Source organism: Anser cygnoides, chromosome 1 (assembly GCF_040182565.1).
Source record: "Anser cygnoides isolate HZ-2024a breed goose chromosome 1, Taihu_goose_T2T_genome, whole genome shotgun sequence".
Lineage (NCBI taxonomy): Eukaryota > Metazoa > Chordata > Aves > Anseriformes > Anatidae > Anser > Anser cygnoides.
Genome location: NC_089873.1, coordinates 48,649,001 through 48,664,660, shown reverse-complemented (window position 1 = coordinate 48,664,660; position 15,660 = coordinate 48,649,001). Strand labels below are relative to the sequence as shown.

The following is a 15,660-nucleotide window of genomic DNA, read 5'->3' as shown; positions in this document are numbered from 1 at the left end:
GTGCGTTAAAGCAGGCAGCATTGTGCATGGATCTGGAGCCCTGGTTAGCTGCCGTCACAGCGCCTGTAAACTGCAGGGCGAGGTCGGCGGGTGACGAGGATTGCACATCGGGATTACACAGCAGTCATCGATAGCAAACAATTTGCATGAGAAATGTAGTCAAGAATCAGTATGAGCTCAGGAATTTCAGAGGAGGACACACAGGAAAAAAACTTTTAAAATATAAAATTATCTAGGTAACTAAAATCAGCAGGCAGGGTTGGGTGTCTGTTACCAGCAAAGCTGTTGAATAACATTACAGTGACCATCTCTCTCCCCGTCTCACAGCTGTGCAAGAAGCAATACTGAAAACCTGCTCCTACCTCTGATTGCTTTTACTATAATGCTGCTGTAGTGACTCAGATGGGCCTGGCCTGGGAATCTTGCAGAGTGCAGGGGAAGAGAGAGTGAAAGCAAGAGACCAAGGGCACAAAGAGGAGATGGTTGAGGGAAGAAGAACTAGCAAGCATGGGACTCAGGAACACAGCAGAGAGGCAAGAGGGTCAGACAAGAGATGAGCCTAGAGAACGAGAGGGAGAAACAACTAGAAAATGAAAATTATATATTGCAAGGCAAATGAGAAACATAAAGATCAATAAGTAAATATGAAAGGAAAACTAACTGTTGGGGAAAGAGGGAAACACATATCGGTGTGTGTTTGTTTTCTCTTTGTGTCAGTCTGACTCTGCTAATGAAGTCAGTGCCTAAAGGAAGCAGGAATAATAAACACCCTTATAACATATTGGATTCAGGCAGTAGCAAGTTCACCTCTTGGCAACATCACCCAACACCCAGGTTTTTCATAGGAATAGAAATGTGTGCAGCTACAGATGTCAATAGCTTATTTTCCAAAAAAGTAAATTCTCTTTATCATACACCATTCAAATGCACTGTGAGGCTCAAGTAAAAGTACAGATTTCATTTAGAGACCGTCAAGGTGTTTGGTTGATACTGTTAGAGGTTATTTGTGTTTCTTTACATGTCACCTCAAATTAGTTCTGGGTAGATCAGCATTTCACACAGCAGCAAGTTTCATCCTCACACAAAGAAAACAACATACAAAGAGCTGTTAAATCAGTGGGGAACCCCAGGAAAATATTTAGAAGTGGTTTGCAGATATACTCTTTGGAGAAAGATAGATAATACTTAAGTATGGTCAGAAAGTGTCTTGTTGAGTTTGTAGGCTTGTTTAGACTTCCTTTCTGGCTTACTTGAGGAAGCTGAAAATAATTGCTAGATTAGATAAATCCTCATCTTCTGTCACCCAGTGGCATATCTTTAGAGAAGGATATTGCTGTTATGCACATATGCTGCTGTTCATACCTGTAGTTTAATCCATGCTTAGTTTCTGTCACCTTGACCTGAATCCAACCTATCAGGACAGAGGCCAAAGGGGGGATTAGTGCTAGGAGTGCAAGCACCGTCAGCCTCTGAGTCAGCAGAGCCTGAAAGCATGCAAATGGTATCATCGTCTCTTACAATTGTGGCAGAGACGTTTGTATCCAAGTAGCATGCTGTTTGTGTTGCAGAGCTAAAACCGTACGTAGTTGTGTGGAAATTGCCTGACAAAAACAATACTTTGGCATTGCAAAATCAGAAGATGAAATTGCTTTTAAATGCAGTAGTGATTGCACAGAGGTGTTCTCTAGTTTTCTGTTCAGCATGTACATAGAGTCTTGCTTATACAATACTGATCGTCTGCCTCCTTCCCCTCTAACCACGTGTCTATAGCTATGGTAAAAAAAGATGTTTCCCAGATGAGTACCAAGTTATTAAAATGGTATTCTAAAAAAAAAATAAAAATAAAAAAATGCAGATGGAATTTATTGGTCTGCTAAGAGATATCACATTTAAGTACATTGTACTCATATTATGGGCTTCAGTTCTGACTAATTCTGAGCTTTCATTTCCATTAGATTAGCTCCATTCTAGCCACAACTAAAGAGTTTTTCCAAATTTTACACACACATCGTGGGTGAGTAGAACCTGTCACTCGCCAACTGAAGCCATCATGACTGCATCAATGCAAGCTCAGCTCCCAGAGTTCTTGTCCAAAGAGTATCGATGCTTCTTTCAGCAATTCAGTGCTGGCCTGCTTCAAGCTTGCTCTAAGGCAGGGGAGGGTGGATCCTCTGCCTTGTAGGCTGCACATGAAAAGTAACACAACATTGCTCCACTAGGTAACTTTGTAAAACTAAGGAGTTTTCACCTACATCAACAGTCCAGATATAAATTCAGGAGGGCACAATGTGAACATTCCTCTTTTCAATGATAACAACTCTATGCTAGTTGTCATGGCAGGCAAAACCCACCTTTTGATTGCTGTACACAATACACAGTAGCACAAGTACAGTGATGGCACACATGCATTCAGGAAACATTTATCTCTAAGTTTAAGCTGCACTGATAACATCAGCTACCTAGCTAGTTCAGGGCATTTTTGATGTGTCTAAATGATGAGCTGCAGTTACTGATTAGTGTAACAGCAGATGGAGTCTTGGGTGCCTTCAGCTAGTTTCTGGTTCGTTTGTAAAATTTTGCTTCTTGGATTTATTAGGGGCACCACCATGAAGTGTTTTTGGTGTACAGTGATGGTAAGGGTCATTTGTCAAATGTCTCATCCAGTGATTGTCAACGCTGTATGGAAACCACTGCTTGGCTATGCATGACACTTCTCTTCCTATGCTAAATTATGGCATTACCATTGTATTTTCCTCTCTGCCTTTCTATTTTCTGGGTGCTAAAACACTCGGCCCTGGCAGCCAAAAGTGCCCCGTACCCTGGGGTGCATCTGGCCCAGAACCGCCAGGCGATCGAGGGAAGGGATTGTCCTGCTCTGCTCTGCGTTGTGCGGCCTTACCTCAAGCACTGTGTGCAGTTTGGGGTGCCACAGTATAAAAAGGACATAAAACTGTTAGAGAGTGTCTAAAGGAGGGCTATGAAGATGGTGAAGGGTCTGGAGGACAAGATGTGTGAGGAGTGACTGAGGTCCCTTGGTTTGTTCAGCCCAGAGCAGAGCAGGCTGAGGGGAGGCCTCATGGCAGCCTGCAGCTCCCTCACGAGGGGAGCAGAGGGGCAGGCGCTGAGCTCTGCTCTCTGGGGACAGCGACAGGACCCGAGGGAACGGCATGGAGCTGGGACAGGGGAGGGTCAGGCTGGGTGTTAGGGAAAGGTTCTGCACCCAGAGGGGGGTCGGGCACTGGAACTGCCAGGGCAGTGGTCATGGCATGGAGCCTGCGGGAGTTCAAAAGAGTTTGGACAACGCTCTCAGACATCTGGTCTGATTCTTGGGTGGCCCTGTGTGGAGCCAGAAGTTGGACTCGATGGTCCTTGTGGGCCCCTTCCAACTGGGGATATCTGACAGTGCTATGAAAACACTTGTCAGGGTGCATTATGAACTCTTCAAAACCAGTTACAAGCAACTCAGAACCGATGATGAGTCAGATGCCTTTTTAATGTCAGATTTGTCAGTGTGTTAGCACGGGTTATGCAGCCCATGTCAGAAGTGGGCAAATGTTATTAGCAGCTAGGGGGAGCCTGCTGTTTGTCGAATTGAGTTGACCTTAATATAGAAGTTGAGTTCCAGGCATCTGCGTGAAACTCAGCGTGACGACCTGTCTGCAGGTGACACGGGAGCTGCTGTGTGCCATTCGCTTCCATAGGAGGAAGTAAGAAAGGCAGCATGAGTGGAAAGCAAAATGCTGTTACTGCACTGTCTATTCTGTTCTTGGTATAAAAATAAAATCATTTCTAATGGCTGCCGGTGCCAGCTGACAAGAGCTCTGTTTTGTGAAAAATAAATGCAAATGTTTTGCTTTATGTCAGCTATGTTAGCTGTTATGCATGCCTATATTCAATTTTTTGGCACATGACCAAGATTTCTGACAATCATGTAAAAAAAATCAGCTTTGGTTTCTAATTCAGTTTTCCAAAAAAAAAGTAATCCAAAGCGAGTCCAACTGCTTGGCACACTAACATAATGTTTGCATAGCATGTTCACACAAGCTCTGGAGAAGAGCAGTGATGATACTTCGTTTAATGTTTGCAGTTCTGCTATGTTATAGCTGTAAATAAAATTCACATGACTGATTTTGGTCAAAACTGCAACAGAGCAGAATCCTGTTTTACCAGTATTTTAAAGCTGGGGTTTTCTCTCAGTTGAATAACTCTGTTACTGACAAAGAGAAACTGGTATGGGTCAGAGTGATAAGACAAAGTGTAAGAAACAACTTACATCATCAAATAAATGTAAGTATTTTTATTTTAAAAATGTTAATGACACCTTAAAGGCAGTCATGACTACAGAACAAAATATACAAAAATTACATATTTGTATTTGCATCTTTCCACAGTGCTGCACAAAATGAGTATGCTATGAGAAACACTGTAGATTACACACTGAGACAATTAACTTTAGTCAATTAAAACAGACAACTTGGGGTACAGTTTAATATTACACCAGGCCCAAATTCCCTAGGAGAAAAAAAAAAAAAGGAAAGATGACTGTGCAAAACTTTCCAACAACAGTGTAACTTCATAAACATACAGCAAATCAGTCATACAAGATAGTTCGACTAGTCCTCATGCAGTCTTTATATACAGCATCAACTCAGTTTGCTTTTTCCGGGATAATATACAAGTCCATTAACTCAAATTAAGTTTTGCCTAGTCTTTCATTGCTGTAATGTGAAACTGTCTGATTCTTTTTCCTGCATTCTACTCAGCATCAAAGAGATCGTTCAAACTTTGTTTGAAAACAAATCTTATAATCTATTGGTTTTTTTTAAAGGGAGCAATATAATTAATTAAAGGACACGTTCTGGCATGATGGTAAATGGAAACAAACACACAATTGATAGATATTTGCTTGATTAATAAAGAGGAGAGCAAACTTGTCTGATTGCTAGTCCTAGATGGACTTTCTGAAGAGATTAAATTCTGTTATCCAAATTAAAGTGTTTAATTACATTAATCTGTGTTTACCTTCTGCTGTACCACTGAATCCAGAAATAAAATGTCTATATCACGATAGAAATGGGTTTGGCTTTCAAAATTCCATGCCAACTAAATGAACCACAATCTTACAACACCCCCACCCCCCAAAAAGTTTCTTGTTCATAGAATGCAACTCCAGAAAGCACTGCCTGTGATTATACAATTGACTTTGGATCAAGCATAAGCCTGGACTGATTCCTCTTTGAACAACATCGTTCAACTTTAGCCTAAAATTTTCAAGTCCTTGTTTATTCTGTAGCTAATAATACGCTCACAACCCTTATGATTACTAAACTAAGCTTGTACTTGCATTGGATTTGTCTAGCTTCAACTAGACACTAGACTAGTCACTGGATCTTGTATCTTTGCTACAGCAAGTTGTGTTCATCTATTATTTTCTAGTCCCCAGATAAGCATTCACGATTTTGTTCAAAGAAAAACATTGGCTTTTAAATATCCTTCATACAGCACAGATATCAGGTCTACACGTGATGTTCCTGTGCAGAGGCACTGCATAACACATGCATTTTGATGTTAAAGCAGAAAATAGTCATATTTGACAGGGCTCTTTTAAAAATTCAGAACAAGGAGACATCCTAGGACTGTAGCAAAATGGGAAGTTGTACCAATGCACATAAGGTAAACCAGAAATGAGAAGGAATTTAAACTGGGTCTCAGTGTTGACAACTTCAGTGTTGACAGTGACTAATTCAATGTACAACAGTAAAGGAGTTAGAGTTAAAGCTAGTGGAGGGAGCCATTACACGGGTTTCAGAGGAACCCCTGCTTTAGACCTTTATGCCTAGATAGGAGAGATCAGGAAAATTGTGCCAAGCTTCACGAGAAACTAAGTCTCCAGAAGCTTCTAAGCAAAAAAGCTGCCAAATGCCAATAGGTCAGGTATTAATATTAACTGAAGGAACTTTTTAGTTAGAGAACAAAGAGAAGAGAAATAATTCATTACCAGGCAGTATCACACAGAGAAGACACTGGTAATTTTTGGTGAGTGGGAGTGTTTTAGAGGCTCACGATGAGTTAAGTCCAACAAGCATACTAAGAACGACACCTGAGGTGTTGTAGGAGACCACAAAAGCAAACACTATCCCAACCAGACACGGTTAATTGATGGAGAAGTTAAAGTTCTCATTAATAGAGATCTTGCAACTGTTCAGAATGGCCTGAGCATACGTTCACAGCCAGCAGAGTTCTGACCGCAGTCCAGGTAGGCACGCTCGTGAAATCGCAGCCCAAGCAGTGGAAGTGATGCTGATACTGAAGTCAGCGGCCTGGCCATCAGCCTGCTCTTGATGCTGGGTACCGAGACAGCCAGTGAGCCTGCGCTACCCAGTCCTGCTGCTGTTTGTGTCTGTTCCACGTAGGCAAAAGGTAGGAAGAGCCTTCGGTGCTGAAGCTGTGCCATCACTCTGCTAGGGAAGCTGCCTAGAGCATAGTTTCAGGGGCAGCTAATGATTCACTGAATCAAAAAAGGAAAACAGCTCAACTTCTTTGTCCCCGCTTCCTCTGCCAGCGCTGGCACATCTGAGACCTTTCCTTCAGCCCCTTCAAGTCTGTGGTATGGTGGAGAACTACCTCCTCTTCTGCTGGTTCAGTTTTCTGCCAGCCCAGTGAGCCAACGCAACAGACGGAAGGCTGCAACACACACCCGTGTCAGGACAAGGTAAGAAATGGGTGAAGCCAGGAGGGGAGATCTCCCTCCCCTTCAGGTGGGAACGAGCTTGGCAGAGGTCCTGGCCTGCAGCCTTTCTGCGTGCACACCTACAGCAGTTTCACCCAAAGGCAGGCTTTTGCCCTTCACATCTTAATTTCTTGATGCATGTCATATCAACCAGTGATTTAAATACAGCATGGAAAATAACCTAGCAAAGTGCTGTGCCCATTTACCAGTTAAGGTTTAATTTGCATAAGTAACATTACTCAGAGTTTACAGCTTTCTCTGTGTCCTCTGCCAGATAAAAGCCAATACAGAAATGCAAGGCCTTTCTGTTTCCAATTTGGACCCAGTCAGATTTTATCAGGGCAGAGAGCAATCTTTCAGAGGCCCATTGATTTTATGTTCTACCTTCATTTTGCACTGAGGACATCTTTCAGCATTGTAACAGGATAACCCTGGAGCAGAAGCCTTCACATTCCCAGGCTGTACCACACCAACTTCCTGTGACATAAGAGAATTGACGACTACCTGACATTACTTTTTTAACTACGTACACCAGCACTGTGAGGATTCTCTCTTTAAACATTTGATCATGCAACAGGCAAAGGAGTTTCTCAAGTAAAATTAACATACCTTTCTTGCCCGCGTACCCTTCTGAACCCATGCAACAAAATGCTAGACGAACTGCGCGTTCTTGAGTGGCCAAACCAGAAGGGGGCTGTGCAAACAAAGTAGAAGAATGGAGAGTATAATAAAGATGGCAAGAGAGCACTACAGAGTCACGGATTTCTGAGGATCACTCCCACAACTGTTTATGTGTTTTTTTTAAATAAAAAAAAAAATCTTGTGGCCTCAGGAAATGAGGAAAAAAAATCAGTCTTAGGGATTATTAGTGAAGTAGCTGGTGGAATTTAGCAAGAAGACTTTAGAAACAATGGACTCTGAATTTGAATAGAAGTGCATTCATTAGCTAAAGAAATGGAAAGTACAAACTAAAAAGAGATTATATGCCTCTTCAAAAATGAAAATGGGAACAAATTATATTAAAACAGTAGAAAAGACCAAGAGGATCTCAGGTTACTTAAAGGGCATATAAAGAAACCAAGGGAAATCCTTCCTTGTGATGTGAAAGACAGAAAAAAGTGTGCACTTTTTTCCTTTCAATCTCTTCAGCGTTATGGAACAGACTTTCCTGGGAGGATAAGTTTGTGAGTTGTATCAGGGAAGCAATCTTAGTTTACCAGCTGGCTGGAAAAGAAGGCCAAGGGCAGATACTGGGAAGGTGGGGGTGCAGGCCTGGTGCTAGGCATGCACACAGTGCCAAAACGGGCTAAGCACACGGGAAGAAAGGTCTTCCTGAACCAAGCAGCAGCAGCACATGCAAGAGTTAAGACAAACTACAATAGCTATTGCCATCTTCAAAGGATACTAGGAATACAGGGGGTAAAGACAGAGAAAAAAAAATTAAGGAAAAGAACGTATCTATACAATAATTCTTCCTGGCACAGCCACGGAAAAGGCTACTGGTGAGTTTGGGCTTTATCCCATGATACCACTTGCAGCAGGACTTTTGCCTTCCCCTCCACCTTCCTCCGAAGATGGGGCAGTGCTGGGTCAGGATAACAAGGGTGCGCCTGAGCTGATCCCCTTCCGGCGCCTGCAGGCCAGGCACAATCCTTCCTGATCTGTGTTCAAAGCTGCAGCGCACACAAATAATTCTTTAATGACCTTTACAGTGTTTTAATTTAATTTTCTAAATGCTGAGTCATATAATTATTTACGCAGTTAATTCTGTCCTTTCTTCAGTCCCTGAAGCTACAAAAGGTAACTGTAGTCACTGTTAATCCAATAGTGGGAAAAGGTCAAAAGTTCTTCCCTTGCCTCCCCTCCCTATTCCCCCCCTTCCTCAGTATAAGGATTTCTGAATCCCTACACCAGCTATTGCAATTTAAAAAAAAAGCAACCCCCCCACATCAAATAATCCCCTTCCCTCCGCCTGTAAAACCAGCATAACAAATACTATAAATAAAAAAAAAAAAATCCATCATGACAGTTAATTTAAAAGTAACACTGAACCCCAAAGAACGAGAGAGACCTTTTTTTTCCATTTAATACAGAGTGATGGAGAATTCTCATTTATTTCCTTTTTATTAAAGATTGTTTCACATCATGACTGAGAGCCAAGCAGAGGACTTCAGGGATTTTTTTCTGCACTTCTTAAAATAAGTTCTAGTAGGAAAACAAGACCACCTGTCTCCTAGTAGTGGTAGTGTATGCTAATACAGTATTTCAGGAATGTTTGTCGAGAGAGTCTGCACAGTGTTTGTATATTTACAGAAGTTTAACTCCCTGCTCCCCTAAGGACGTGTTCCCTCATACTTCTTCTGCATGCTTTAATCTGACATAAGAAAAAATTCCACCGTACCCAGAGTCCCACCACCTATCTGCTTTCCATTCAGTTAGAGAATCCCAACAATTCAGTGCTAACAAAGGTTTACTTAAGTGTTGCCTTTCTGTTTACCTCCTCCTCCTTGCAGGTTGCAATGCTTGAAGCAAGCGAGCACTCTGGTCTGCGTGACAACACACCCACCAGTTACTTGCTCCTTTGCTCCCTTTTGAAGTGGCCTGGAGATCTTGTCATTCAATTCAGTTTTCATCTCTGGAAGCTTTATGCCGCACTTGTGTTTTTCTTGAGTGTGATAAGGAACAGCGCCAGGATAGAACAACTGCTAACTGTGGTCACTAGTCACCAGTGGTTTAACTTTTGAACAATAAACTCTTCTTGCAAAGGGTTACTATCAGAAGCATCCAGTTTTGCTGGTCCTGAAAACCCCCTATACAGTTACCCATTGATTTAGAGTCTGAAACTATTAATACATCTGACTGTATAATTCTAGTTACCATCCTAGCTGGATTCAGAGAGATAATTTGCCTAATATAGGTGATACACGTCATGATGTACTCCCTCCTCATCACAGTCTTTGCACTCCAGTCCAGTAAAAAGCACACCTTACACTTACAGTTTCTTGGATCCCTCCCAAAGCATCCTACCATCTTTTGTGGGTGTAGGTTTGTAAAGTGGAAAAACCGTGGGATTAAGGCAGAAAACTGACATAAGCAAGCAGTTCATCACAGACATACCCAATTAGACACAATCTGACTGAACAGTCTGACTGCCAACTACTACGCATTTATGTATTTACACCCCCTTAAAGTCCAAGAGTCTTTGTAGCCTTCTTCATTCAGTCTGCACACTTAAACTGACAAAAAACTTGTATATACACAGCACTTGAAAATAGGGAGGAAAAGAAAACAAAAACAGAACAGCCAGACCAGCAGCTTCATCTTGGTATAATCATCCTTTCTATGGCGCAAATGATATGATCCCAGTTTTTACAAAATATTGCCAGCAGTGTCACTGCGAAAAAAGTGCAGATGATATGAAAACGGCTCTTCATCATAGGAGCAATGAACTTTGCAATAGTAGAAACACACACTAAGATGACAGTCATGAAGGCCAAGATAACATTTATACATTTCCCCAGGAGCACTTTGGCATTAACTGTTTCGGATTGCTGTGCCTGCTGTTCTTGCTGATGGAGCTCCAGCTTCGAAACACGGGTCTGGCACGATTCCAAGGCTTCCTGGAGATGGAAAACAAGAATCAGGGCAGATGTATTTCCACACAACACTTCCTGTTTTAGCAGCAGGACCATCCATCATTAAGATTAGAAAGTGTAATTTATTTTAGACTCCTCAAACTTCAATGAGCCACCAACTCTTTTAAAAATAAATGCACATATTTATCTACTTGTATGTATCACTGCCTGCCCAGGCACAATTAAGTCTTACAACACTGTCCAAAATGTGGTATTTCCATTTTCCATGCTTCAAAAAAAGTATCATAGCTGTAATGCTCACGATAGATAATGTTTCCTGCACATACTGATGAGATAAAATACTGGGAAAGCTGTTGCCTTGGCAACTTCCCTTGCATTAAAACAGCACCAAAGTTGGTTTCTTTGTATACACTACAGAAATCGTTACAGTAGTAATGACTCGCTGTGATACTAATTAAATCTACCGTGCAACATGTACCATTTGGTTTGCACCACCTCTCTGGTCTACAATACTTTTGTTCTGAAAGCCACAGCGCGGGGCCAGAGCTCTCAGTGTCCTGCTGATGCCTTGCTCTGTCAGCGTGCAGGCTCATTCACCTGCACCCCAAGCGGGCAGCATGCAGTGGAGACACCTGCAGAGATGCCTGTATGGTATTCTCTCTCTCTCAGGATACGTTCCACTTCACCATTTGTTCAAAGAAAGCAGGCCTTCCTCTTCTGCTCGAGGGTGAGCTCAAAGTGGCCTTTGTAAAATGGCAGCTGAATCACTAACCCCACACTCGAACCTTCACAAAATGAAACGTGGAAAAATTTCCAGCTGCTGAATTCACTAACTTGCCAAAATGCCACTTTGTGCTCGACTTGTGACTTGGGCACCATCCGGTGAGACCACGTAAGGCTAGTTTCAGGAGATGGATCACCTCCAACCATTTTCATTGGGTTGGCAGGTATTCTCTCCTGATCACACAGTAAACTGCTTCAATACAGTATTTATGTAAAAACAAACAAAGACACTGCACAAGGAGTTATTAGCTTTCTTCGGCTGGGCCAATTCTCCATGGTTTTTGGTTTACCACATGACCAGCCAGTGTTTTAAAACTCATCTTCCCAACCCTTAAGGTCAGAGCACTCCAAAGTTCGGCTGTTACATGAAATATCCACAACTTGAATGTTTTTTCTCTATCTTAGCTTATTTGCCAAACCCCAAATTAGATAAGATTAAACAGGCCCAACTGTAGAGAGATAAAAGAAGAAAGCCTGTATCAACTGAGAGACTTTTAAAACAAACCGAAGTGCTGACTGTCCCCTCAGGGTTCAGCTAATGAGTTAAACATTTCACAGCCCATCTACTGGAAAGCTCAGGTCTCATTCTTTATTTACGTCCTCAAGATGCCTACACAGAAAGGAGTCCTTTACTTACTTCAGATCTCTTTAAACCTACAAAGGAAGCTCTGATATGCTTAGATTCAATATCATCCATTTCTCACTATTGCCAGGGGTTTCCTAACCCTCATACCAGCCAGGAAAGGGTCTGATCTGCCTGCTGCTGGCCTGCTGCCTCTGCTCTCTACGGTTAGAAATCTGAGCACAGGGATGTACTGGATGGAAAGTTTTTATTTACCATCTGAGCCAATAAGATGAGAGTCATTGAGCATTCCTCAGTCATTAGTGAATGCAAACCCAAAGGTACGGCAAAACAATATTTTCACCACTTCCTCAGATTTTGGGTAGAAACATTATGCGTTATACTGATGCTTATATTGTACGTAAATATTGAAGTACATAACTACCTGCTGTTCAGGACAAACTTGTAGACATTACTGGCTTTTGCCTGAAGACAGACGTGACTATAAACCATCTGTTTCAAGTCTCTCTCTCACTTTTTACCTTAAACACAATTTAGAGTAAACCTTGTCATGTGATACAACTACATACTGGGGAAAGTCTGGGCAAGAGGATTCCGTTAGGACACTTAATAGATTCAAATCCTTCTTCCTCTCGTGCAAGAGATTATAACAGTCCATTCTTCACCCACAAATCTGCCTAGATTTTATCATCAATTGCAGCAGATAAAATTCTGGGTCTATTGAAACAAATGGAGACTGTCACTGACTTAAAGGTGCTCGAGTTTCACCGTAAAAAACAGAAAACATGGGCTTAAGTGTCTCCCCACATTTTTATATACAAAGATGTGGGAAGCTGCAAGTGTTTTACAGTACAATATTTTTACAGTACATGATTTATAGCAAGTGTTACAAGTTTGATAAGCATAAAAAAGTACCTGAACATCTCGTGATCGCTCATATGCCTGATACGCCACTTTTTCCTCTATGCTGGCTAGCTCTTGTTTCAAGTTTGCTGTCTCATGTTGATGAAGATCAGTGAGGTCATTTAACTGGTCTTCCAATCTTTCATATCTTTTCAGGAAAAAAGGTCTAAATTTAGTGCTTTCTATTTCAGCGATGCTAGGTCATGAAAACAATTACACACTTTAAAAAGGCAACTTCTCAGTGTACTATGGATTCATCTGACTGGCATTACCAAGCAGTAGAGAAATCATTAGAAATACTGGAAACATTCCATAAGCATTTATTCAATAAACTCAAATCCTTTTCTGAATGTTCCTTCCTGGCAGTGGGTATTAAAGAGCAAATATTTGTATATCATTGGTGAATTATATGAACTATAAACCAATGGTTAAAGGTCTCCAATTCACATTTTTCCATTTCTCACTCTTCACTCAGTCAAGAAAATATGGTTTCATGGGCAAACTTGATCCAGTTAACAACTCACCAGTAGTGAAAGGAAATGAACATTTCCCTGGATCCCCTCTCACACACAACTGCAAGGTCCTGCCAGTCACAGACAGCCCATTCTGGCACATCTCTATACGGTCAACCAGTTCAACTAAACCACCAGAAAACTATTTTTTTCCCCCCTTTTTTTTGGGTCAGTTTGTAATTTGGTTTAGCAGGCAAATAGGGAAATGCTGCAGTTGGCACAAAAATGATGGAGGCAAGATTGTCTAGCTGTGGAAATGGTGGCAGGAGGCCTGACACCTTAGGAAGTGAGCTGTCAGAAAAGGCCACTGCCTTGTCATGGAACCAAGTCTTCAGAGCAATAGGACATTTACTCTGTTCTTTCCTCCCTCATGTTACCATCTGACATCCAGCCTTTCCTGTATTTCAACATCTGTAAACAAGGAGAACACTAAATATTGTTTCATACTGAGGTTTTGCCCATTAGTGTAGTAGAGACTTCAAGAATCAATGCTTACTTTAACAAGTGATAGGACAAATGGCATGTAGGTACAGCAGGTGCAAACCCCCTGCGTAACATCTCACTTTCCACAGTGGATGATAAAGGAATTAATTACAAGTAAGAAATGCAAGAGAAAGTTGTGCTACAGCAACTGAAAATTACACTACACCAGGGTACGCTGTGACATTGCATCCACTAGATAGCAACGTGTCCAAGAAGCATTTGCACAAGGTACCCAGGACTAGGGATGTACTTAGCAGCTGTAAGGCAGCTGTTACACCGCAGACCGATTGCCATTTTCAAGTCGTTACAGATCAGACTCCTTCCACCACCTACAAAACAACTTGGCACCTCCTATATGCAGTATTCACAGTATGCCACTATGGTATCAGATGGCGGAGTGTTCTGACAGGCCTCAGTCTGAAGGCAAAGAGCTAATGTTTCTTATCGAATGATGTGGCAATGTTATGCATAGATGTTCAGTTATTGGAAGCAGTAATGTTTTGGTACCAGATACCGGTTGGAATTATTTTTTCCTTTTGTTTCTAAAGTATCTCTCTCTCTCTCTCTCTCTCTCACACACACACATTTACATTTTCCAAACGCTCATATGCCCATGCAAGTCATTTCAAGAGAACAGTTAAAAGAAAATACCTATATCTTTCCTCCTGCAACATTTGAGAAATAAAGCCATAGTCTCTTTTAAATTGTGTTTTTAAATTCTCGATATCATCAGCTAATTGGGACTGCGTTTCCTTGATTTCCCTTAGTTCCTCCAAAATCATGGAGAGCTTTCCTTGGCTGTCCAGGGAGCCTGCCACAGCAGGACCAAATGAAGCATTCCCATTACTGTCTGCTGAGCCAGAGGTCCCACTTGAGCATTCATCATCACTAACGTATTTGGGTTTGGCAACAATGGTGGCACTGCCCCCATAGGTTCTAGAACTCGATTCTGGCCGAAATTCATCCAGGGTGTTTTTGAGATGAGCAATGTTGTCTGCACTACCAAATTTGTTTCGGATCAGATTTGCAAACTCTCTTGACTTGCTGAAAACAAAGACCGGTGGTGTCAAGGATACACCCGGCACACCCGACTTGCTGCTCTCTGGTCCATGCCCGGAGGTACGAGGCTTTCCATGCTGAATATCCTTCAAGCTATCTTTGGAAGTATCCTTAGTGCTTTTGGAAGATCCATTTTGTTCAATATCCTTCAATTTTTTGTGATACTGTTCTAATTTCTTCTGCAGCTGAGCAATGGAGTGGGCGGATTTCTGGTTCTTTTTCTCAAAGACTTGTTTGATGCGCCCCGCCTGTTGCTTGTCTGCACTGTTTACCAGTTTCAAATACTCAGCCACATTTCCATCTCGAGCTGTTTGTTCAACTTTGATTTGTTCTGTAACCTTGAGGATTTTCTGTTTCAAGCTATCTGCACTGAGTTTGACTTTGTGAAACTCTAGGACCCCATCTGGTACATCAAAGTTGAGATTGGTGTCAGAGCCTCCGCGGCGAATGTTAAGCGGCAAACTGAGAGTATTCATGTCATGTCTTTCCACCTGAGGAGACAGAAAAGAGAAACAGAAATTGAGTTTTATTTTTGAAATCCAGCTTTCAACTTCCATTACCGCACATAATTATAACAAATACAGAATATAAGGTAGGTTATTGCAGTAAAATAGAATGAGCCTTTCTTTGAAATTAAGGAGCATTTTTCTCAACTTCCCCGGGCTGATAAACAGATGAGGGAACTACCTGTCTCAAAAAAAAAAAGCAGCAAGACTAATAATAGTGAAAATTATGTAGGTAATCATAGTCACTTACAGTTACAAAATCAGAACAATGCCTAGTTAGAAAGTGTTCCTACATATTTTTTCATTACTATGAAGAGTTTCAAAGAGTTCACAGCTGATAATCACCATTGTTCTCTTAGAAATGGTCAAATACTGATAAAGTTGCAAACAGACTTTTCATTATATGGCAGTAACGTATGGAACAGTATATTTTACCAGGTTCAAATCTGTTTCTGATACATGCTCCTAGCTTGAGATGCAGGCCCATGTGAACCTAATGATGTTC

At 41.6% G+C, this 15,660-nt stretch overlaps 1 protein-coding gene across 4 annotated transcripts in view; it reads right to left on the bottom strand.

Annotated features, from left to right (window-relative positions):
- Positions 1-8,835: 8,835 nt before the first annotated feature.
- The window catches only part of TMCC3 (transmembrane and coiled-coil domain family 3), a 136,896-nt gene continuing 130,071 nt past the window's right edge, over positions 8,836-15,660 (bottom strand). For all 4 annotated transcript variants that reach the window (XM_048061111.2, XM_066995031.1, XM_048061109.2 and 1 more), the window contains exons 2-4: positions 14,242-15,140; positions 12,608-12,743; positions 8,836-10,350 (exon numbers count right to left, since the gene is read on the bottom strand). In XM_048061111.2, coding sequence (XP_047917068.1) covers positions 10,048-10,350; positions 12,608-12,743; positions 14,242-15,140 — 1,338 coding nt within the window. In that variant the 3' untranslated portion in view covers positions 8,836-10,047. The remainder of the gene's footprint in view (positions 10,351-12,607; positions 12,744-14,241; positions 15,141-15,660) is intronic.